The sequence below is a fragment of the Nannobrachium achirus genome, assembly GCF_963921795.1.
Source record: "Nannobrachium achirus genome assembly, chromosome: 15".
In the NCBI taxonomy this organism is placed as follows: Eukaryota; Metazoa; Chordata; class Actinopteri; order Myctophiformes; family Myctophidae; genus Nannobrachium; species Nannobrachium achirus.
The window spans coordinates 27,295,680-27,321,583 of NC_137822.1; the positions used below are offsets into that span (position 1 = coordinate 27,295,680).

A 25,904-nucleotide genomic window follows, 5' to 3' on the forward strand; every position below is an offset into this window, starting at 1 on the left:
AAATAGATGTACGTAGTCTTTGACTTTGACCTCTTTATTGACAATAAAATGTGTAAAATGACATACTGTACATTTTCAAACCATTATCAAAAGGATAAAATCCACCATGGTGCATCGGTCTTTGTCAATCGTCTACTACACAAACACAATTGGCCCGTACTTGGGGGGAGGGGAGCCAGGCGGGGAGGGTGACACTGTAATAGTCACTGCAAGTAATCCTACGGTAGGGACCCGCTACCTGTCAGCGGGGAGTGTTGGGCGGGAGAAGTAGGACGAAAGCTCTGTGACGTCCTCCCAGAAGGGGCTCCTCACTGGCAGGTGAGTCAGGATACAACAGTAGTGACAACACAGAAATGTGTGTGGGGAGGAATCAATTTGGATAATGACTAAATTGAGGACAAAAAGGGGTAAAACGAGAAAAAAAAGACGAAAAGCATGAACGCAAAAAGCTAGCAGCTTACTTGTGGCCAGGGCAGGAATTTCAGGGACGTCGTTGCCCCTCAGTTTGGCCTTGTGCCAATGCCCCAGCCCAGCTGACTGTACTACTTTCTCCTCTGTTTCTGTCTTGTCAATATATAGACACCAGTGTCTTGTTGAGTCCCCATTTTTAAACCAATCCAGTATCAGATTGTAAATACCCATTTATTTATTTCACAGCTGATATTCTATAACATTTAACCCTTAAATTCAATTAATTATTTCAATTAAAATCTTGTTTTTTATGGCCTTCCTGCCCTGGCATTTGGCCTTTGTGCCCTCAAAAAATGGACAACCCTAAAGGCCAAGTTGCATTACCCCTAAAATGACGAAATTCCAGCACTGCTTGTGGCCCATTTTTAGACTTTCAGCGTTAAATAACACTCCAGACTACCTAACGGCCAAAGGGAAGAGCATCTCCTCGCTCAAGAACCTCCCTCAGATTAAGATCACACTCCTTTTACTTCCACTCAAGTCAAATACACCGTTTACTGGTCAGAGCCAGTCTCCCGGTGATCATTCAGTAATAGATGATCACTACCATGCTGGAGAGCTCAGGAAGAGTCCTGAACGCCCCCACCTCCCCCAGGGTAAACTATTGCCTGGGGCTAACAAGGCTCTGATTAAGGCCTGATGCGCACTGAGTGAGACAGCCAGCTCCCCTCGACTCCCATCGGCTCCTGACTCCTCAAGGAGCACAAAGTGATTGAGATTAATGGGAGCCTTGTTCAATTAGGAGACGGCGGGCAGATTGCGCGGCATAGCGAGGAGGATCCAGCGGCTGGTGTGCCTGAGAGACAGCCTCCCTCATAATCTATGTCACCAGAAGATAATTGGATATGAAGGTCTTATTTCATTTGGCTGCTATATTCTGATGGGTTCTGGGGAGTTTCTATGGTTAAGTGGTCTTGAGGACAAAGTATTGTGGACACGTTTAACCCCCTAAACCCTACATCAGGGGTCTTCAACAGGGGGTCCGGGACCCCTAGGGGGTCCTCAGAGTTAATACAGGGGGGCCGCCAAATATTTGAGATAGGATAATCTTTTTAAATTAACAACTTGAACCCTCGCATCCCTATTCTGAGGAGAACTTTTGCCAAAAATAGCAGATCTACAAGCTCTCAACGCCTCACGCTGCGAGGCGTTGAGAACTTGCAGATCGGCTATTTTCGGCAAATAGGTTTGGTGTAGAGGTAAAAAAAAGAGCAGACCAAGTACAGAGTGAAAGGTCAAGTTAACTAAAAACATGAATCCAACATAGACTGATGACAGTGCTGTCAAACAAGTCTATGAATCTATCTGTGAAATCGATGAAAATCTGCATCACACATTTTACAATATAGACCCTGGTCTGAAAACATTGAAGACCCCTGCCCTAAACCCTACATACTTTGTTGTTTTGGCCAATAGTGGGATAATAGCTGATCTGTAAGCTCAACAACAGCAGGTAAAACATTAAAATAATAATACAAAAAAACTAATATGAAACAACAAAATAGAGGCAGACAATCGGTAAGATATGACAAGAAAGCAGTGAAATGTCATTTGACTTGAGGCATACAGTGTTTGAAAGCTGGGTGATGTGTTTTATGTGCTATTCACATTCATTTGTGTGTGGTGCCATAGACAAAAGTTTCCCAGGGGAGATGGTAAATTATTCATCTGTTCAACGATAGCAAGGTGCCAGGGGAATAGGTTCACCTTTATTGAAATAGACAGCATAGCTAGTTGGGGTTAATCGGAGGTCCTTCTTTAGTGTGTGTGTGTGTGTGTGTGTGTGTGTGTGTGTGTGTGTGTGTGTGTGTGTGTGTGTGTGTGTGTGTGTGTGTGTGTGTGTGATTGAGAGAGAGAGAGAGCATCACACATTCTGTGTTTTTTTCCCCCAGTCTTATCGTCGTTGTCGGGTGGAAACCTTGTATGTCCAAGTCCGTTCGTTTTGCATTTATCAATTTAAAAAAGAAATAAACCAGTGAAAACAGCAGATCTACAGCACACAACGCCTCGCACCGCAAGGCGTTGTGTGCTTGTAGATCGGCTGTATTCTCTACTTTTGTGCGACGGCCTTGTATGATGAAGCAGGGCTTTACTTTGCGAAAGAACGGACAAATTTGAAACTTGGAGATACGAGGTTTCCACCCGACAGCGGCGTTATGAAATGCTACGGTGTCGTCCTTCATCACATACTGGACAGCCAGGGGTCAAAGCAACGCGTCGCACACTGAGCAGTTTAACCGGAGCAGACCGAGCACATGTTCTCACAGGTGTACAACAATGCACCAGCAACACCAGCCGATCCAACTGGACACAGGAGGTCATTGGTGGATGAAGGTGCAAAGATATAAGAGGCGGATGAAACCGCAGGACAACACTGGAGAAAACAGCAGGAAGGCAGACGTGATGAAATTAACCACTTTGTTGGAGAACTTGAAGGTCAAGTATCTCCACTGTGGTTTCCACGTTTTTGCCGTTGTGATGGCCGTGCTAACTGCTGATGCACCGGCTTCCCTGCCTCTAACAGACAGCCCTGCCAATGTTCTCCTTTGGAAATGCTCCTCTTAACTACGTAATGCACTTTAGGCTCAATCTGACGATCACTCACTCAAAGACTGTGTCCACCCTTATTCAAAGACCCCATAGGTACAACATTTAAACACCTCAAGCCTGATTAATACTTAGTTGCATGCTGGTCCTGTGCTGAAAATAGCAGATCCACAAGCTCACAGTGCATCACAGGACACCATCGTATGTCCATCGTACGAGTTTACATTAGGCATCAGTTCGGGTACACATGCAGGCCAGAGAAACGGTTGTTATCAGCATGCCACGTAAAGTTGTAGAGGGGCTTCTGGCAATCATGTCGCGGTTATTGTGGACTGCTTTGAAATTAACATCCAGAGAGCATCAAATCTGAAGGCTAGAGCGCAAGACATTTCTTTCCACTACAAACACAAGCACAACGGTGATGTACTGTATGTCATTGGCGTTACTCCACACACCGTGAGCAATCGCTTTCATTTCCAAAGGGTTTGGGGACGTCATGACAGTGACAAGCATGTGCCCGAGAACGGCGGCCTTCTTCAGAAACTACCGCCTGGAGACTCGGTGTTGGCGGATCACGGATTTGACATCTGTCGGACTAATGTGAGCAGAAGTGAAAATCTCTGCTTTCATAAGAGCACGCTGCCAGTTGGATGCAAAACGTGTTGAAACACGGTGGATAGCTCAGGGGTGGCACAAAGGGGGGGAAAGTGGGACTGAGTTACTAGGGCCCAAGGTGGAGGGGCCTGGAAATATTTTATACTTTAGCTATTGAAACATAGCAGATATACAAGCTCACAGCGTGGCACCGAGTGCCGCGTTGCGAGGTTGTAGATCTGCTATTTTTGAAAAGTCGTGAAAATGTGTGCAAATCTTTGAATATATGTATTTTTTAAGCGAACATTTGTAACTCACATTTTACTTCTGGGAGGTCCCTGGAACAAAATATTTTGAGATGGGGGTTCATAGCCAAATACATATCATTTTGGGGGTCCTTCACATGAAGAAGTTTGAGCACCATTGACATAGAAACATAGGTTTTTCAAAAAACTTTAGTAGGATTTGAAATATTCAGACTCCGCACAAGTTTCCATGATTTTTCAAAAATGGCAGATCTACAATCTGTCACCTCATAATCTCTATTCAGTGCATGTACAAATAACCAAATGGACCCATGTTTCTAAACATCCCTGTATTGTTGACAGAAAAGGGTGAGTAGGAGGTTTATGGATATAACGGTGAGACACAAACGGAGTCATCAGCCAGCGGTTACCCAAATGTTTCAAGCTCAAGACCCAAAAGATATTCCCGGACTCAAACTTACAAAAATACCAATGAATTAACCACTCAATTCAGTGATTAATTCCATATCTGATATGATATTTTTAAATTCAAATCTTTTGCAACAGAAAAAAAAGGGGGGAAAAATAAAGAAAAAAAATTATTCATGTATGACCCATACAAATGTTGTGACCCTTTCTAAGGGAAACACGGATTTACAGTACATTTAGATTCAATAACAACCTTTCTCTCTCTCTCCATGACCTGCATGCAGTTCAGAGGCGTTTGTTTATGTTTTCAAGTGGACCCAATCCAGAAGAGGTTGAATAATGTGTTGGTAAAGTGCTGTCAAACACTGAAGATAAATAGTTCTATACAGTGTTATGTTCTTAAACGTGCAGATGTCTCATGGCCCATACTCAATCACAGTATTACATCTTTTACAACTTAGTCTACGAACTAGATCAAGTGTTACAATTAAGTTCATTTCCTATTATTTTGGAAAGTAAGTATTAAAAGTTCCTTGACACTTTTTTTTCATTGAGAATGGCCACACAGACGGGCAACTTGAAATTGTCTCCTGTGCCCACTCCCCTCCCATGAGTAGGCTGCCATCAAATGAAGCAAAAATATTTACAAGCCAGATAAGTTCATTTTTACTTCTATGATTTGCATTTAGATAATAAGCTGTAAATAATACGCAGATATGCATCTAATTACTTAATTTAAAGCAGCAGTGCCAGGATAGATTATTCCCCAGACTGTGGCAGCACATAATTAAACCATTCCTCGCTCTCTCTCTCATGTACACTGTGTGTGTGTGTGTGTGTGTGTGTGTGTGTGTGTGTGTGTGTGTGTGTGTGTGTGTGTGTGTGTGTGTGCGTGCATGCGTGCGTGCGTGCGTGCGTGCGTGCGTGCGTGCGTGCGTGCGTGCGTGCCTGTGTGTGTGTGTGCGTGCATGCGTGCGTTTGATTGAGAAAGGAAGACAGAGAGATATCGCATTTCTATTTATAACATTGATATTATGGTCTTATTTGGATGTTATGTAAAAGGATTATGAAAGCATATGCTGTTTTGAGGAGCGCAATAAATGGCAGAGTAGCACCTACTGCATGCAGTAGAGTAGTATACCTGAGCTTAGGTCTAAACAGATAGATAAACATCATTACTTAGTTTTAGCCAAGGCTCAAACAGTTAGTATTCCATTGGGTTCTGGTAAACGTTATTGTAAAAACAGTTATAGAAGGACATGGCTGGAGGTAAAAGGGGTTTATTAAAAGGGGAAAACTGGAACCCAACAACTCCTAAAAAACATATTAAGGGTCGCTGGAGTCGCTTAAGGCTGAGCTTTCCCCCGGGTTGGGGGAGTTTACTATAGCGTAGGGCAAACTTATTCTTTTTTACATTCCCCCAGTGCTATTGCTCCTGCCACGTTGGCTTCCCTCTCATTACGGAGATGCTGTCATGCATGTTATTTCACAGAAAATACAATTTCGAGTAACTGCTCCCTGGGCCTTCACCCCCCTGCCCCCGCCTCCCCTGTGAAGCCCTGCGGAGCCAAGTCAGGCTAGCGAGCAAATCTCGCAGCAAAGCAGAAGTGACAGGCTGTAGAGCCAGCTAATATCCTCCGACACGGGGCAGTGGGACCCCTCACCTCCACTCAACACATCCTGCAAACAGCAAATGGAGCCGAACGAGGGGCCAAAGACCTCCAATAACACGTTAAGAACGGAGGCCGATTCTACAAATGTCTGAACACTTCTATGATCAAGTGGCTCTCAAAGTTTTTTCAAGGACCACACACTTAATGTGTGTTTGGCCGCGGACCTCCATCTCATTCCAGGGACGTCCCTATCCACCTGTTTCCGCGAGAATTTACTGTAGCATTATCTGCGGGACACTTCCGGTAAACAGCAGACATAAAAGCTCACGTCGTGTCGCAGATGCAACCGTTGTGAGGCTGAGCTTGTAGATCACACTCGGCTGCGGCGCCGGAAGCTGCCGCACACCTTCTGTGCAATGCATGATGGGATGTTGGAAAGTTGTGGATAGAAGCAAAGATTTGAGTTACAAAGGTTTGCAAAAATAGCAGATATACAAGTTCATAGCGCGGCACTCGGTGCCGCGCTATGAGCTTGTATATCTGCTATTTTTGAATAGCTAAAGTATAAAACAAAGGTTAAAGTGGTTGAAATCTAGAGTGACACAGATGCTTCACAGGTCTGGATGGGATAACACACCTCGGAGGTAGGCATTGCGACGCCATCCGCAGACCAGATTACTCTGGAAATGACTTGGGAAATGTTGAAAGTGGTCTGATTGTGTATCTGCATGTGGAGTGCACCCACAATAATGTTTAATTTATACTCGGCTGTGTGCCAGAGGTGTCTCACGGACCAAGAATAGCTCATCTGCAAGCTCACAACAACGTGTGAATCAGGCTGAAAGACTGCAACAACAAACGTGCACTTCCAGGTGTATACCGCTGACACCGTTGCACAGGGACAATGTTAACTCTACTACTGACAGATTATTTATTTATTTATTGGGTCTGGTGCCATCAAAAAGCGGCTTACCTTTGCGACGTTATAGTAGATAGATAGACATTTTTTTTTATTTTTTTTTATTGTGCAACAATGCACTTCTGCAGACCAGGCAGCAGAGGGCGGCGTCATGCAAGAAATAATGTGAATTTGGCCGTTATAGCTTGCCATACATTGAGAGCAGTCTCTGGCCACAGAGCCTCAGGGCCAGAGAAATCAACACGGAAGAGAATTGGTCTCCGTTGATGTTAACGCATAATGGATTTTTAAGACCATCACTGCGGGCGATGTGATTACAGTACACGGCAGCGCGACCCCTCATCAGCTTACTGACATCAACAAGGTAAACGAACGAACAGCCGTATTGGCTCGGCGCGACCCAAAGAATTGGGGCGAACGGGAACGTCCGTAGCGGTATAAGAGTTAATGGTACGGTATGTATCATTTAACGTTATTGTTTTATTATATCAAGATGGCCAGCACCTCTGAGTGCATACAGGTATCTCACTTGATTTAAATCTCTGGTATGACATTTAGGACTGAGGCATGATATGGCTGCACGTTTCTGTGTATATGTGAGTATGTGAGAAGCTGTGTGGATGTGTGTCTGTCTGTGTGCGTGCGTGCGTGCGAGCGTGTGTCTGTGCGGCAAGTGTATGCGTACAGAGCTGGCTTTACGGCCCCAAACACAACATCATTCAAGTCTAAATACATCATTAATGTCCTGTTGATTAATAGTAGTTTGGCCAAAGTTAGTTTGGGGATTCATCTAAAAGCAGTTGATTCCCTAATTTGAAGTGCCAGTATTTTGCCCGCCTTATCACTATGTTCATATTACGTATGGCGTGACCGTGTGATCAAATTAGTTGTCTCAGTTGTAGACAGGAGATGAAATTTGGCTTGGAGTGAAATCCTTTCCCTGTACAATTCAGGGGAAGGACCATCTGCATACTGTACATCCAGTTCAAGTCATTACGTAGACGGGAGACTAAAGCCTGTTGTGAGATAATTTGGCCAACACGATTCAAGTTGCATCCTGTTTACCACTGCAGGTAGGCTGGCCTGGCAGGGTGTGGCATTCTGATGTGGTCTATAGCAGAGGTCTTCAACGTTTTCAGGCCAAGGACCCCTTAGTTGAGAGAGATGAAGCAGGGACCCCCACAACCTTATCATAGATTCCAAATAGTTTCGTTGTTTGAAAGCACAATCATCAGTGTATTTTGGATTCATGTCAATTTGTGTTATCAGATACAGTATTTAACCACTTGAACTGTCAATACTTAATAAACTTGACCTTTCACTCTGTACTTGGTGTGCTCTTTTTTCCCCTCTACACCAAACCTCTTTGCCGAAAATAGCCGATCTACAAGCTCACAACGCCTCGCAGTGCGAGGTGTTGTGAGCTTGTAGATCTGCTATTTTTCCCCGAATATGGACACTAGGGTTCAAGTAGTTTATATAAAAAAGGAGAAAAAAAAGTTTCCATCACACAAAGATTTAGAGGACCCCCTGTAGTAACTCTGAGGACCCCCTATAGGGGTCCCGGACCCCCTGTTGAAGACCCCTGGTCACCCACATGGATGCCTATTCATTCTACGGCGGCAGTCCCTCTGACTGCACTCAGCCATTCAGCTAAGCTCGGGATATTTTAGAAATGGGCAGCGCTGATGATAAGCCATTGACATTTCCAGCTTGGCATTCAGTTCAATGACAAACCAGGCTGTGGGAAAAAGGGCTCTTCATCCATCTCTCTGAAGGGGAGGAAAGAGAAAACAAGCACATTGTTGCAAAGGTCAATGGGACTTACAAGCAGTGATGACCAAATTAATTACACCTTGCCTGGGCCTCGGGAGCACTGGGAATGAGCCTGATGAGAGGCGTGTAAAGTAACTAAGTACCTTTATTTAAGTACAGGTAATGTACTTAAGTACACTTTTGAGTTGTACTTTACTTCAGTAATTCCAATTTCCAATACTTTTAGTTCAACTCCACTACATCTCGGATCCGAATATTATACTTTTACTCAACTACAATTATTTGAAAACTTTAGTTACTATAGTTACTTTGTAGATCTTGATTGTTATTACAAAACATACACTAACAACTTCAGCCCTGTATACATTTCAGCCATTTGAAAATAGCCGATCTACAACCTCACAATGCGTCGCGATGCGACACATTGTGAGGTTGTGACATCTGCATAATTCTGCATAATGAGTACTTTTACTTTTGGTACTTTAAGTACATTTTGATACCAAGAATCTTGTACTTTAACTCAAGTCAATTTTGAATTCCGGACATTTACTTGCAACAGTATTTCTACTTTGCAGTATTGATACTTGATAGTTGTGAGCCCTTTTTTCCACCACTGCTGACGAGAGGGTTTCCGAGTGGGTCCCAAGCCCCCTGGCCACCATTCAGCACTACCTGAAGGCAGACAGGGAGCTTCATAAAGAGGGCAGAAACACATGCCAATCACATGCAGAATAATAAACTCCTGGTGACGCACGGAATCTGCAAAACAAATGAACTGCTCTCTCTTTCTCTCAGAACACCCCTGCGTCGCATTCATGAGAATGTCAGCAAAGGTAAAGATTAACATTATCTGTCACCATCGCACAAAGCGGTTGTGAATTAATGCGCTGAAGTTTTTATTTATAAACCAGGACTCATCAGAGCATCAGAAATGTTTGAGTTGTGTAAGCTCAGCTGGGTTTTAGTGCCAGCTGGTTGAATCCACGTCTTAGTGATAAAACATGTTAAAATTAACAAATACACACAGGACATCTGGCTCCAGATGTTCCTGTTATCGACGTGTTTATATTACTGCATTCATAATATACTGTAAAGAACATTTAAAAACACGTCTAATATCATTAGACAAGTAGATTGGGTGCAACAATTAATCCCTGAAGCCCCCTATACATTCTGTTCTCCAACATCTAGTTGAACTCTATATGCATTTTTTCGTCTGACTGTGTGGCAGCATTTATTCAGTAAAAAATACATCTAGAGTTAATACTGTAACCGTAACACCACTGAGATAGTAACACTAAACCTCATTTACTCTGCGGTGTAAACCACCAAACGCAGCTTGCTTGCCAGTCTATCATAAATTACAGACAAAAGTATTCTAGTACTGTAGCTATCTTAAAAGGAAACTACCTGTGAAACTCCTCAGGGTGAAAAGATGTGGATGGCAACTCAATACCAAAGATCATCCACAATCAGTAGCGTTGGCAGTGACAGGAAACACAAGAGCGGAATTGTCATTACGACTTAGTTGGCTGAATTTGTATACATTCATTTCCGGTTCATGTGTCACATCTTCTTGTTCTTTCAACAGCGGAGGATCATCAGTTTCCATCTAGTTTCGTATTCTGCGTCTTCCTCTGTCACTCCTGACACCTGCATGTCGTCTCTCACCGCATCCATAAAGGACTGCATTTATACAGCACTTGTTGCGACCGTAGGTCGCATTTACTACCAAAACCTCCACCGGCTGTCTGTGAGTGAGTGAGTCAGTGAGTCCGTCACACTTTTGCCCTGCTCATATCTCCACAACCGTTGCCCCCATCCATGCCAAATTTTGCACACACACTCCTTGATTGCCAAACTACAACCTCCAAGGACCCCCGGAGCCCCAGGGGACCCCCAGATGTAAAAAATGACCAAATGTGCTCACACGTCACACGTCACACTTTTTCCCTGCTTATATCTCCGCACCCGTTGACCCGATCCATGCCAGATTTTACACACACACTCCTTGCCTGCCAAACTACAACCTCCAAGGACCCCCGGAGCCCCAGGGACCCCAGGTCCCTGGGGGACCCCCAGATGTAAAAAATGACCAAATGTGCAAAAATGACCAAATGACCACCCCAACGGGGCTGCTCGCGGGGAATTCCCGGGGACCACCGACTCCTGGTGCTCCAGAACGGATGCAAAAGTGGTGGCGCCCCCAGTGGAGGACCCCCTGCCACTGCAGCGCACATAAAATGCCGTAACTCGGGCTAGGAGCGTCCGGGAGAGCCGGGGCCGGTACCTATTCGTCCGCCAAGGCAACGCGGAGACCCCACCCCTCATTTCTCACATGGCCCTATTCTAGCGCCACCTTCAGGCCGATTTTTAAAACACATTTTTGGACACTGCTCCTCCAGTTTTTGCCCTAAAATCACGAATATCACTACACAGCATGTCTACACTCATGTCATCAACATGGATCAGGAAGATTTTGGAAAAACACATTTTTGCCCTATTTGTGGAGATAAGCCACCTACGGTCGCTTATCTCCCGATTAGGGAGTCTTACTGGTTCTAGTCGTTCAAATTCAAATGCACATTACAACGACAGAAACGAACATTACGTGATTATTCAGCGCACATTCACACACCGATCCGTGCAAGGCCAAGAACCTGCTCATCGAGAGCACTTGTCTTGCTCAAGGACACTTTGTTTGAACAAGAAATTAATGAGATTCTTCTATCTATGTACTGTATGGGTTTGTAAGTGTATGTGTGGGAGAGAGATATGGGGGTCAAGGGAGGATATAGAAATGGAGTGGGGGAGAGAGTTGGTACACTGTTACACTACACATCACGTGTTCTAAGTGGTACACAGACCCTCACACACAGACGGCGAAGCAGCGGAGGAAAGTATCAATACTGCAATATAGAAATTAAATTAACCCTTTTATGCCTATCCCAAACTAGTTCGGGATATTCGGGATCAAAAACAATTTTTTATTTGCTATTTTACTTACCCCGAGCTGCTTGGAGCAACGTGGGTGGTCCCGGCTCGCCCAGCGCTCACCAACGAGAGACGCTAGATGCTCCGACGATTTATTCCATTGAAAATGGTTTAAAATAAAGTTTAGACCTCCCCCAATGTTCACCAAATGTTCATTGTAGGCGGCGCGACGTATTCCAGGGTGCCTATCCCGAACTAGTCCGGGATATTTAATAAAATGAATTATTTTATCGGAGGCCTCAACGAAGCCCCGGTCTAGACGTCCATCCTTGGCCGGGACTTAGACTCGGCCATCCACGGGCCGTATTCGCGCTAATGGCCGAATCGCGCCGCCCACTCCAATAATAAATCACATCTTTAGACAGGATTTTCTCCGGATTGTGTCCCCAGACCCAACGAGAAAGTTTTTTGCGGCTGAAATAGCTTTAGATCGGGCTTCTCAATGGGTTAGCATTTTGGCTACGTGTCAGCTAGCTTCCTCCTCTGGACACCCATAGGATTGACCGGAGTGAAAACACAGGCCAGTTGGGAGAGGGTCGACGAAAGCTATAAAGAAGGTCAATGGAGAAATTTCTGGCACTCTAGCACCCCTTGTGGCCGGATGGCACTGTATGAGTTAAGTTAAAGTCCGGAATTCAACATTTACTTGAGTAAAGTAAAAGTACTTGTGATGCAGAATGTCCAATTTCAAGTTTTCAAATGTATAGAGAGAGAGAGAGAGAGAGAGAGAGAGAGAGAGAGAGAGAGAGAGAGAGAGAGAGAAGATGGTTTGAGTCTGCATATTTGTAAGTGAGTCGGTACTGAGGAGAGTGTCTCATGTCACCCTGATTTTATCTCGTTTAACCCTTTAGGCCAGGGGTCTTCAATGTTTTCAGGCCAAGGACCCCTTAGCTGAGAGAGATGACGCAGGGACCCCCACTACATATTGTATAAAATTGTGTTGCAGATTAAAAATATTCATAGATTTCTTCATTCATAGACAGCTTAGACTTGTTTGACAGCACTGTCATCATGTTGGAGTAATGTGTATTTTCAGACATTTAACCACTTGAACCGTCAAATACTGCTCTTCTTTTCCCTCTACAAACCTACAAGCTTGTAGATTGGCTATTTGTTCCAGAAGGGATGCTACAGGGTTTAAATGATTAATGTAAAAAAAAACACAATCCTATCACACAAATATTTGGCAGCCCCTCTGTAGTAACTCTGAGGACCCCCTAGAGGTCCCGGACCCCCTGTTGAAGAAGACCCCTGCTCTAGGCTCTTGGAGGAGAGGCCTGCCGATGAGCCTATTATCTATGCAAGCTGACAACCCCCCCCCCCAAATAGACGCAGGCCTACAAACGTCTTGATTCGCCTTTTGAGGAATGGAAACCATGCAAAAAATGTGAGAAAATAATGTAGGGCAATGGGATCGCTGCACACAGAAACGTGTGTATCCAAAAAAAACTCAGATAAATACATAGGAAAAGAGTCAAGACGTGCATGGCAATGAACACAAATACCGCACACACACACACACACACACACACACACACACACACACACACACACACACACACACACACACACACACACACACACACACACACACACACACACACACACACACACACACACACACACACACACAATGTATCATGACTCACTCCTGCTGTTCTAAATAAGGGCTGTATCATTCCACGGAGCACAGCGTACCCATGACTGCGGATGGAAACGTTACTGGAGCCAAAAACCATCATTACCATCATTACCATTACCTACGAAGCCGCAGCGCGCGGCCCCCCGACAGCGAGCAAATCACTACTCTTCTTACGCATGCAAATCACTCCAAATGCAGCTCGGCAGCTGGAGCAGCAAACGCTCATGCCGCTCGCAACGCGGAACAGCCTCCGTTTGGTAATAAAGCCTCGGCTTCTTTTTTTCTTTTTTCATAATGGTTTCTCCCTAATCCTGAGGAGGAGGATAGAGCCCATTGTTGGGAGCGAGAGGAAATCCACGCTGTTTAGAGAGCCGTGGTTTTTCTCTCTTTGCCATCAGTGTTGATTTCGTCGACTAAAACTATGACGAAAAATGTTTGTCGACTGTTTTTTTTCACTGACGAAAATTAAATAAAAACGAATCAAAAACTAAGCCGTGATGACAAAAATTAAGACTAAATATATTAACAATTTCGTCAACAAAATAAAAACTAGACTAAAACATTTGGGAGGGACAAGTGGAGAAGAGAGTCATTTTATGTTTGGTTGCTCTCAGGTGTTGCGTGCTGAAAATAGCAGATCTACAAGCTCACAACGCGTCGAAGAACCAAGTGTAAAATCAGTCATTACGATGCCATCAAGGCCTGCCAAAATACATTTTAGTTGACTAAATCAACTGTAGATTTAATCGCCTAAAAACGTATGATATTTAGTCGACTAAAATTAGACTAAAACTAAAACCTTTCAGGTGACTAAATTATGACTAAAATTAAATGACATTTTATTCAAAAGACTATGACTAAAACTAAATCAAAAGTTCCTCAAAAACAACATTGTTTGCCATGCTTGACGCTCAGCAGTTCTTGGTGTCGTTGAATGTTGAGTTTTGGGTCCCCAGTGGTCCATAGAAGAGCACCTGTCTGCAATTTATAACTGGACCTAGACAAGTCCTCTAGCCTGGCAAAACAAATTACCCCCCACTGCTCCTAGTATAGATGATTTCTTGTATAGTAGTGTACTGTATGTCTTTATATGTCTTGATGAATTGAATATACAAGACCACAATAGAAACAAGCCCTCAGGGCATTTTGCGTCATCTTTTTAGCATTATTGTGACCGAAGGTTGCAGTTTAGTATGTGAAATGGCACATGCTGACTCCGTCTGGATGTCTGGACGTGTACACTTTTTTAGGGTCTATGGGTTTGCCGCTCTGACATCATGTTCTGACGTCACTGTGATGTCAGGGGAACCACTCTAACAGAATGGGTTTGCCGTTCTGATATCACGCTCTGGCTTCACTGTGATGTCACACTAACAGAATCCCTTTTATGCCCATATATGGACTTCCCTGATGTCACCAATATTAAGCCCATATCTAACAGGACTTCATAATGGGAATGCCCAAATATGGAGGACACATCGGCCACATACCACACTAACAGAATCCATATATGGCTACGACAGATGGCCAAGACAGCCCATATCTGTGTGGCTGGTTCTGCAGACAAGAATTTCCATGTATGGGCATAAATGGGTATGATGTCATAGACATCATAGGACTTTCACATAATGAATAACGGAGTAAGCATGTTTGGGCTCTCACAGCATATCGCCATATACAGTACATGATTTCCATATATGGGTACCAGGGGTCTCCATATATGGGTAACTGGTCCGATATACATCACTGGCCAGATGGCCAGTGATGTATGACCTTGACCCTGCTTGTCACCCTGAGGCGTCTTAGTTTTATAACTGTACTGTACTTAAGCAAACTGTTAATAAAGCATTCAATCAATCATAAAAAACATTGCGACACGTTGCAAGATTTAGGAGATGAAGGAGGAAGAATAAGAGGAGGGAAAAACAACTGCAACAAAGGAAATAAATTAATATTTGAAGTCAATGCATGCATCCCTGTCTTTCTGTCTAACTGAGCTTTTCCTGACGTGACATTTGAGTGGATTTGCAATGATCCTTTGATTGGCGGGACACAATCAATTACATGCCCCGTCAGCTTTTTTCTCCCAACATCCCTTTGTTTTAATTGACTTATTCCTCGAACACTAATCCCATCCATCCTCATCCCCACCATCTCATCCTGGGATACTGCCGTCTTAATGCAGCTCCATGCGTGTACCGGAGCACAGGGTGGGCTGATCCCTCTCACATAACGCATCTAGTCCGGGTACGCATATCTGTGTCACACCACTTGAACCATCATTTCATGCTTTAACTATTAAAAAAAATAGCAGATATACAAGCTCACAGCGCGGCACCGAGTGCCGCGCTGCGAGCTTGTAGATCTGCTATTTTTGAAAAATCTTGAAAATGCGTGCAAATCTTTCATTGTATATATTTTTTTAAAGGAGATATTTGTTAACGCAAATCCTTCTTTCTCTTGGTCCCTGGAACTAAATATTTTCAGATGGGACTCCGTGGTCAAATACATATAATTCTAGGGGGTCCTTGACATGAAAAAGTTCAAGAACCACTGACGAGAAACATAGGTTTTTCAGAAAACCGTTAGGATCTAGAAGACTTTTTTTTTTCAGGTCTAAAAAGGATAATGCATGCACTGACACACTCGCTGGACGCCACCCACACAGAGGCATGCACATATACACCACCAACAACCACCGAGAGAGAGAGAGAGAGAGAGAGAGAGAGAGAGAGAGAGAGAGGGAGGAATGGTTTAATTATGTTTGGCTGTGGCGAATAATCTAGCCTGGCACTGCTGCTTTAAATTAAGTAATTAGCTGCATTTCTGCTAATTATTTAGAGCTTATTATGCTAATCATAAGTAAAAACAATAATGTAAAATGATTTGGCTTGTAACTCCAGAAACGTAACTTTTTGCTTAATTTCAGGTTCCGCGTCTGTGGTGCCATTCTCAATGGAACAAATGTCAGAATTTGAGACTTTTTAGTACTTACTTTCCAAAAAGATAGGAAATGATTTTAACGCAATAGTATACTTCAATAATAGTATACTTCATTGGGGTTCACCCAAGGGTCTATACCAGGGGTGGGCAATTATTTTTTCCATGGGGCCACATGAACAACAGAAAATATTGTGGAGGGCCGGGCCAAAAGGCAGTGCTCCTCGCAAGATGTGCTACCCGCAACTAAACACACAGCTTTACCTCAGACTTCGGTAAATAAATACTTAGCAGTCCAGTTTTTGTTGAAAACCCGGCCTTCGGCATCAACTTCTTTTTTTTGCCACTTTAGCCATTTTTGATGGGTAAGGTAAGGCAGGTCATTTTGACTTGTGACCAGTCTGACCACCTGCTTGTTATTGAGTCAACGATCCAATGATCACGCTTGCACATGTGCTGATGTACGCACTGTGTCCATATGTACGAGAATAAGAAGGTCAGAGTGAACCAAAGGGCACAATGTGCAGGTCTGATCTATACTTTGTCACACCAAATATCTTTGCAGAAAAGAGCTACATACAGTGTTTGTTTTCTGTAAATATCTATTACTGTTGCTGCTGCTGTGTAATATATTTATGTACGTATTCAAGGGCTTTTTGTGGTATCCTCATATCATTTTTTGTTCTTCTTGTTTACTGTATTGCCATACAGTTTTCAAACTGGTAAAAGCATTCATTCATTCATTCAATCAGAGCAGATAAGGAAAGAGAGAGAGAGAGAGAGAGAGAGAGAGAGAGAGAGAAAGAGAGAGAGAGAGAGAGAGAGAGAGAGAGAGACACAGGCAGACAGACAGACAGACAGACAGACAGACAGACAGACAGACAGACAGACAGACAGACAGACAGACAGACAGACAGACAGACAGACAGACAGACGACTAACATAGCACACATAATCACTCACCTCTCCTTGAATTCAAGGAAGATCTTGCCCAACCCGTTTCCTCCAGTGACCATGTTGAGGTCGATGGCCCTCAGCAGAGCAAAGTGGACCTTGATCACATCCTGACAACATGACAATCAGCCAAGCATTAGGTTCTCCAACATGATATCCACCTATCCAATTAACTGTATAGCTCCACCCATCCATTTACTGTATAACTCCACCCATTAATTAACAGCATAACTCCACCCATCAATTAACAGCATAACTCCACCCATTAATTAACTGCATAACTCCACCCACACATTTACTGTATAACTCGGACTCCACCCATCAATTAACAGCATTAAGTCCACCCATCAATTAACAGCATAACTCCACCCATAAATTAACTGTATAACTCCACCCATTCACATGTCTATTCCAGTGGTTCTCAAAGTGGGTGGTTCTCAGAGTGGTTCTCCAGGGGTGCCTCATAATACTTGGAATTTATCAATAGCACAATAGCACTCTATTTAGTAAAACGGACCACCAAACCTCCTCGCCAAAAATAGACGATCTACAAGCTCACAGCACGTCACATGAACAACAAAGAAAATAGAGAACATTCCATCAGAGTGACTCTATTTCAGATGCCAGAAAGTAATTAGTAATGAATTGATTCCCTTCCAGGTCATGTTATGTTGCCAAAGTACTTCACTAAATAAAAGATGATCTTTAACAGATAATGAGGATGGTTTTATTCATGCTTTACTTTCCACTATTCCACTATTCCCAGCTCAACTTGTGAGAGGAAATAACAAATAGTATCCTACTTTCTCTGAATACTGGACGCAGTAATGGAATCCTCAGTAATGCCAATTAGTTTCAATTATACACTATCAGAAAGTTAAAATGACAATCAGGGCTATTTCTACCCCATGTAGTTTAATACAGTGGTTCTCAACCTTTTCGGGCCGCGACCTCCAAAATAATCATATTTGAACTGGGGACCCCCCATCCAGACAAGCACTTGGAGTTGTAAGACTTGAGGCATTACATTTTGTTTAACATGGTTCTATTGTGAAAATAGCCGATCTAAATGTTCACAACGCCTCGCAACTGGCCTTGCTGGCGTTGTGAGCATGTAGATCGGCTATTTTCACAATATTTGACACTAATATTTGACACTATGGCCAACATTATTTTTATTTTATTTTAGAGGTATTAAAAGGGTCTTAAAAGTCCTTAAATTGTTACTTTAGAAATATGTAGAGATACTCTATACACTTATACTGTATGTTGGTTTGTTTACTGTTGAGTGAGGAAACAATGTTTCACATGAAGCTAATCACCTGGAGACCCCCCAAAATAATTTGGGGACCCAGCTGGTCCCGACCCACAGGTTCAGAACCACTGGTTTAATATACTGTAGTCCACTGATTATTTCATACATCCTTTCATGAAACACAACTCGTTACATGGTCTAAAACACACATCCAGTCTTACACAAAATACTGTACATGTACAATTTCACTCCCTTGAATGGTTACTCACCTCAAGATTGACGAAGATAGCCTCCATATCTTGTGGACTTAATACATGCTTCAAAGGGATCATGTAATTCTGTATGGGTTGAAAGACAGTAGAATGTTTTTCTAAAATGGATATTACAACTTCCACTTCAACTCAACTTCATGTTTATTGTCACATCACAATTATTATTGTTGTGGGCTCGCTGAAAGCAAGCACACGTATGTTATCTTCATTATCTATCTATCAGTCAAGTTCTCCTCGACAGTACAAAGGCAGGGCCCTTAGCCAATGAGGTGCAGCCAAAGGGTAGATCTTTGTGCCCATATATGGTGTTACATGCAAGCCCACACTGTTTCGTAGGAACAGTATTTCTAGTTATTATTATTATTTTCCATATGAGCTCCCAACATTTTGCAGTTACAATATATAGTCATGAGAATAGAGAACGAAACAAAGGGAAAAAGTCAGATAACGGGACACTAAGGTGTTTGCTAAATCAGTGGTTCTCAAAGTGAATTCCAGGGACTCTGTGAGTTCCTCTATGCGGGTCTAAATTGACTGTGTACAAATGGAACCAAATGAACCCTAACAGGTTCATTTGGTTCCATTTGTATAAAGTTACTGTAGAGTTAAGGGGAAATTTGAAAGTTGGAGAAACACTGTGCTAAATGATGCTATCACAGTAGCTTGTCCAAGTATGATATGTCACTTACAGTAGCAGCAGATATAAATGTACAAACAGTAGGAGCAATTCCATTTCCTCATTAAAACAACAGCAATCATCTTTTCCTTTCCTTTTAACACACAGAGCTGCTTTACTGTCAAAATATTTCTGGTCAGTATAAACTTTTTTCAGTTTATCCGTGTCGTACTTCATCGTACAATGGAATAGTCACACAAAAGTAGCGAAAATATGTATGAGATTAAAAACTGTTGCATCACGTCACGTTGTGAGCTTGTATATCTGCTAATTAGTAAAATGTCTGTCTGGGGTTTTTATAAATTGTTAACCAATGAAAAGTAATAACTAGACTACATTGGAACACTTTATTTTCTCCCTTTCCTGAAAAGTAATGGTTTTGGACATACAAGGTTTCCTCCAGACAGTGTCAATATCATATATTGACTACAGCACACCACCATTGTAAATGATCACAGCTTTGGCGTATCCAAGCCATTAGGAGGGGCATTACACTTTTATTGAAGGGCAGTTCAATTGGAAGTTGGGAACTGAAGCACGAGAGAAAAATCGATAAGAACATGACTACGCTGTAAAAAAAGAGGACGGCAACATGCTGTTGCAACTCACTTGATGTGTGCATGTGGCCGTTGGATTTCACAGACTGTGACACATCTATGTGTTAATATATGTGTTATTTTTAAAAAAAAAGAAAAAAAAACATTGAAAGATCCAGGGAGGTGCAGAGAATATCTAGGGCAGGGGCAGCAATGTCACCTTTGGTTGGATTAGATCTTTTTTTATTTATAGCCCAAAAATTGCTGATCTACAATCTCACAATGCCAACATATAGATTGTCTATTTTCAACTAATCAAGCCTTTTTACTGTTGGTGTGCATACGGCATGGATTTCTACACAAAGCAGAGGGCATTCCTTCAACATAAAGTTCTGCATTCAAGTTCAGGAGAGTTTGACAAAGGCAATTCTCTTGAATTCCACCTTCGGGTACAGCATGGAAAGGGGGCATTTGCTTTTTTTTTTTTTTACCATACAGCAGTAAACGCTGGGCACTTTTTACAGAAAAGGGGCTCAAGCCCCCTTTGATATCGAGTGCACATGCTGGCTGGGTCTATAACGGAGTGGCTCTCAGACTTCTGTGACGTCACCTATAACATAATATGACAAGGTTTCAGCCCAAGCCGTCCTCCCTGCACTTCCATTATAAAATTAGAGTTAAATGTTTCAGAAAATACTGTATAAAACATGTGGGGGGAAATAAATGCATGGAGACACTTCCTTGGCCTTCTGGCAGTGTGCACAAGAAATGTAGCACTGATCAGTCCAGAGGTTTGTGAGATCAGCCCTAGACTGACAGAATAATAGACCCACTTCTAGTCGACGGCTTGCCACCTACTGTACAAAGCGAAGGATTAAACAAGGAAAAGTATAGAACGTTTCAGCCCGATCAGGTCATTGACTCACATTGTGAAATGACAGTTAAATACTTCAGAAAGTACAAAATATGTCAAAACGAATAAATACAATAAGAGGAAGTACTCCGGTCTCCTACTGGCAGTGTCCACAAGATATTTGTGGACACTGGTCCACACACAACATAGACCCACGGACACAACAAACCTCTTATAGGCAGCTAGACTCCAGCAGAACCGCAGTGTAACAATTACGGTGAGTGGGCGATCAACTTGCAATCTGTCTTTTTATTGGGGTAAACATTAAAGCTCAGAGGGAGAGACAACAGTAAGAGGAGTCCCTGCTGGGACTCAATCCTAGGCCAACAGCAGACATATTATGTGCTTCCCAAGGTGACTACAGTAGGGATGTAACAATATAGTAACCGAATCGAAAAATCAATTTTAACTAGCTCTTACCCGTTCAAAGATATGAGCTCCAAAATGATGTGCAGTGTGTGGGTTATGGGATGTGCACTGTGCATACAGTATATGAGGAATGGAAAGTAACTTTAACTGGTGCTTGCATGATAATATGTAGGAGCATCAATGTAAGAAATACCTGTTTCGTTTAATGGCTACCCCCCCCCCCCCCCCCCCCCCAGCCCGCCCGCCCACCCGCCCACGCACACACCCGCCTGCCGCCCACACACACACACACACACACACACACACACACACACACACACACACACACACACACACACACACACACACACACACACACACACACACACACACACACACAGAGAGAGCTGGTTAAACATGTTGCCTCATGCTAGATGCAGAATAGATGAGCCTCAAGCTAGATGCAGAATAGATAGTAGATACAACATAAAAATGCTAATATACAGCATACGATTTGTGAAAGTGACAAACGGGCTTCACAGTTATGTTAGGTGTGTTCATATGCTAATTGTGATGCGATTTCAGATCAATTGCTCCAGCCACTGAGGAGAAACGCTGTTTCAGACAGACACTCACTCACTCAGACAGACATTTGCAAAATTATAGTATAGATTTGCAATGATCTACTATATCGATATGCAAAAGCATATACAGTACCGTTTTGGCTTTGTATCGTATCGAATCGTTTTTCAGTGCAAATAATTGATTTTATGGAAATTACGTTTTTGTTCCTTGTATTTAGCAATTTTAAGAAGGAAACTGAAAAAGAGGGGTTTAATGACTTTTCCAATCCATATAGCTACTCTTGGTCTATCAATAAATGTGTGTAATCTATGTGTTCATGTCAAGGTGTGGGTTTGCCCATATGTGTTGAAATATAATGTACAGAGAATCACAGTGTTTACTTAATTTATATCCATAATAGATTTTTCCCTGCACTATTGACACGTTTTAATTTCTTTGCTAAATAGTTACTATGTCGATTTTAAATCATTGAATCGAATGAATGAACCAATATCGTCCATGTATCGTATCGTCAACCATGTACCGTGTTGTATCATTGTTAAAATGTATCATTACACCCCCTACTACAATATCATAACCACAACATCACTGGCATATTGCGAAGGGTTATTGCTGCTAAGTGTCTATGCGGCGCTAATGCTCACAGAGGCAAAACTTCAGCTGTTGTTTCACTAATATAATTTCATGCTTGTCAAATTCCATCACCTTAACGATAACAAATAGATCAACTATAAAGGCAATGCTGAGGTGACAAGCTTTATTAACCCCAACTCAATTATGCTTAACGAGTCCTCCGATCGTAAGAAGGTTATTCTCATTTAATCTCTTGTTTGTCTGGCGCAGCGCATGCAAAATACACTTAGTTTTAATGAAATCAGTGGAGCAAATTACCTCCAGTCATGTCTGTGGAGAATGATGATCTTAGTTAGTTTTTATATAAGAGCACTAATAAGAGCAATAATTATTTAAATACCGGTAAGTGTTAGCAACAATTATTTGAATACTGGTAACTGATAGCAACAATTATTTAAATACCTGTAGGTGACTTGTGTGTATACTTGTGTGGTGTGCGCATATGCGTATATATATATATATATATATATATGCATATCCCTTGACTTGCTCACAGACGATCAGGGCCATCCCTATCATTTTCAAACATGTTTGATATCGCCTGTCGGGAGGAAACCTCAAAACTGTAACTTTTCACGATTCAAAATTCAAAAGTAGGAAACATAGCAGATCTACAAACTCAAAGCGCCTTTCAAGCTTGCAAATCTGCTACTTTTGATACTTTTGTGAGACGCTGTAGCAGGGCAAGTAGGGCATTAATTTACAACACAAAAGGTCAAAATATGGAGATAAGAGGTTTCTGTAGCCTGGTTCCAGACCCTGAATCGCTAGCCACGCCCCTTTAAGAATATGTTTTGGCGATCCAGGGGTCTGGTGACGCAATTATTGAGGCACAAGAGACTTTTCCTCGGTTGTAAATCAGTACGGCGAATCAGCGTCGATTCAACTCGATGACGTCGAGGCTTGTGAGCAGCGTGGGTGAGGTTTTCCCGGAACTCATGTGCGATTCCAAGTAACGCAGCGCCGCACCGTACATTCCCAAACGTGAACATCGCATCGCCCACCGCGGTAACATGATCTTATTGATCTCGCTATGAAACATCAGTATCAGTAGCAAGTTTTGTTGTGTTTGATTTCTAGTTCGTAGCGCTCCTATTCTGCCTGTTTCTTGGCAAGTAGCAAGCAACAGGCTAGCCAGCCACATAACACCAATAACAACTGCGTCTTCTGCTTGGCTACTGTTGTGATTGGTCAGACGTGAACCAATCGCAGAAGACTGCCTCTTTGGCAACGCCCATCCCAGAAACTACTGCGTATGGAAGGGCTTTCAGACTGAATAATGGAGTGAAACGAAATGTCAATTCAGGCTGAGTGTCAGGCTAAGGTTTCTGCCCAGCGGCAACGGTATTTATCTGGATGATTACATCGCCGCTCTCCGTCCAAGTGGGACAGAAGGAGGAGAGGACCTTTGACACGGCGACCTGTCAAAACGATCTGTGCTGCGTTGGAACAGCCGAGGCTGGTCGACATGTGGCAACAACAACTGTCTTGTCATCCCGGACATATCAGAACCGTTCATCCAGAACTGTTCAGCCACTTCTAGTTTACCCATTTAGGCCTAGAATTATTGAATGCTTTAACCAGTGAAAAATAGCAGATATACAAGCTCACAGAGCGGCACCGAGTGCCGCGCTGCGAGCTTGTAGATCTGCTATTTTTGAAAAAGTCGTGAAAATGTGTGCAAATCTTTGAATATATGTATTTTCAAAGCGAACATTTGTAACTAAAATTTTGCTTCTGGGTGGTCCCTGGAACTAAATATTTTGAGATGGATGTCTGTGGCCAAATAAATATCATTGTGGGGGTCCTTCACATGAAAAAGTTTGAGAACCACTGACACAGTAGTCTCTCAAGAACAGACTAACTGAGCTCCATTTAAGTGAAAAGGACCTTTTCTTTGACGATGGCTAGCCATATTGCTGACATAGAAACATAGGTTTTTCCAAAAAACCTTAGAAGGATTCAAAAGACACTTATAGAATCGGGTCAAAATTCTATACCCTATAGGGGTATAGGGTATACCCTATTATACCCATATATGGAGATTCACGATTTTTCTAAAATAGCAGATCTACAAGCTCGCAGCGCGGCACTCGGTGCCGCGCTGTGAGCTTGTTTATCTGCTATTTTTCAATAGTTAAAGCTTAAAATAATGATACACAATAAGGTGTACCCGTTCTAAATGGGTTAACAGGCTCTGCTGTTCACGTCTGCTTCCCGAGTCGTTTCACAAGCGCATCGAGGTGCTGCGTGTGTACGTTGCTCCGTGCAAGCCCAATAATTTTAACCACTTAAAACCTCAGCATCCAGGGGCGCCCGTTGGCCTACTGGTCCAGGCGCCTACCACTTTGGCATGGCCACATAGGCATGGATGCCTGGCAGCGTCGCCGGTTCGATTCCTGATCCGGACAACCTTTGCCGTGTGTCACTCCCCATCTCTCCCACCATTTCCTGTCAGTCTACTGTATAATCAATAAAGGCATAAAAGCCCTAATAGATCCTTTTACAGATTATCCTGTAGTGTGTGATGCTACCAGATTTCCAAATCTTTTAAGATTTCAAGTTGAGTCCCTCAGGATCTCCTTCAGATCTGCCATTTTATCCAGAACACAGATGCTGGGGTTTAAGTGGTGACATGATGTCACTGTGTATGTGTCCCTGTGTGTGTCAATGTGTATCTTCTGTTGGGTGGAAACCTCATATGTCAACAACCGTGACTTTTCAGGATTGAAATTCAAAAGCATTAAGTAGCAAATTTACAAGCTCAAAGCGTGTCACTTCCTGCCGCGTTTCAAGCTTGGGGATCTGCTACTTTTGATGCTTTGGACGTGTGACACTGTAGCTTGAGTAAATAAGGAATCGTGGTTTTCTGGGCGTGGTTTTCTGGTGCCACTTTAAAAAATAAATGAGCCATTTATTTTTCATAGAGATTTACACAAATATCTATATCAATTATGTTAAGTCTAGAATAAAGCCATCCAGGATCCTGGTGAATCATGACATAAAACATGATTCTGTGAAGATCTTTTTTTTTTTTTACGCTAAACAAAGGCTATTTATTAAATGTTGTATATCATATAATTAAATATTAAAACAAAAACAAAAAAATAATCTTACAGAATCAAAGGTTATGGTTATGATTCAGCAGGATCCCGGATGGCTTGATTCTAGGCTTAAAATAATTTACATCATTATCTTTGTAAATCTCTATGAGAAAAAGGAATGGCCATTTTAGTGGCACCACATCACTGCTATGCCCTATTGAGAGTTTATTTGACACCATGATGAATATTATGAACACATGATCCCCTGGGGGTCCGTCTCGCTGTGTGAGACCATGCTAATAATAATAACCATATCGATCATCTCCCCTGACATCTGTGCGCTCCCCAGTCAATGTGCCAATAGCTGACATTTCCACGCTGTGCCCTGTGTGACACAGGTGACCTCACCTCCCCGCGTCCCCAACCGCCTGCACAAACGCACATTACATGTAAATACACCCATGGAGCAACACACAGACACACACGCACGTAAACAGATACATACGCGTTCATACACA

At 42.7% G+C, this 25,904-nt stretch overlaps 1 protein-coding gene across 2 annotated transcripts in view; it reads right to left on the reverse strand.

The window, feature by feature from the left end:
* vav2 (vav 2 guanine nucleotide exchange factor) overlaps nt 1–25,904 on the reverse strand; it is a gene marked incomplete at both ends in the record, with an annotated part of 343,070 nt that overhangs the window by 32,398 nt on the left and 284,768 nt on the right. For both annotated transcript variants that reach the window (XM_080742680.1, XM_080742681.1), the window contains 2 exons: nt 17,134–17,234; nt 18,649–18,717. In XM_080742680.1, the coding sequence (XP_080598806.1) occupies nt 17,134–17,234; nt 18,649–18,717 (170 nt within the window). The remainder of the gene's footprint in view (nt 1–17,133; nt 17,235–18,648; nt 18,718–25,904) is intronic.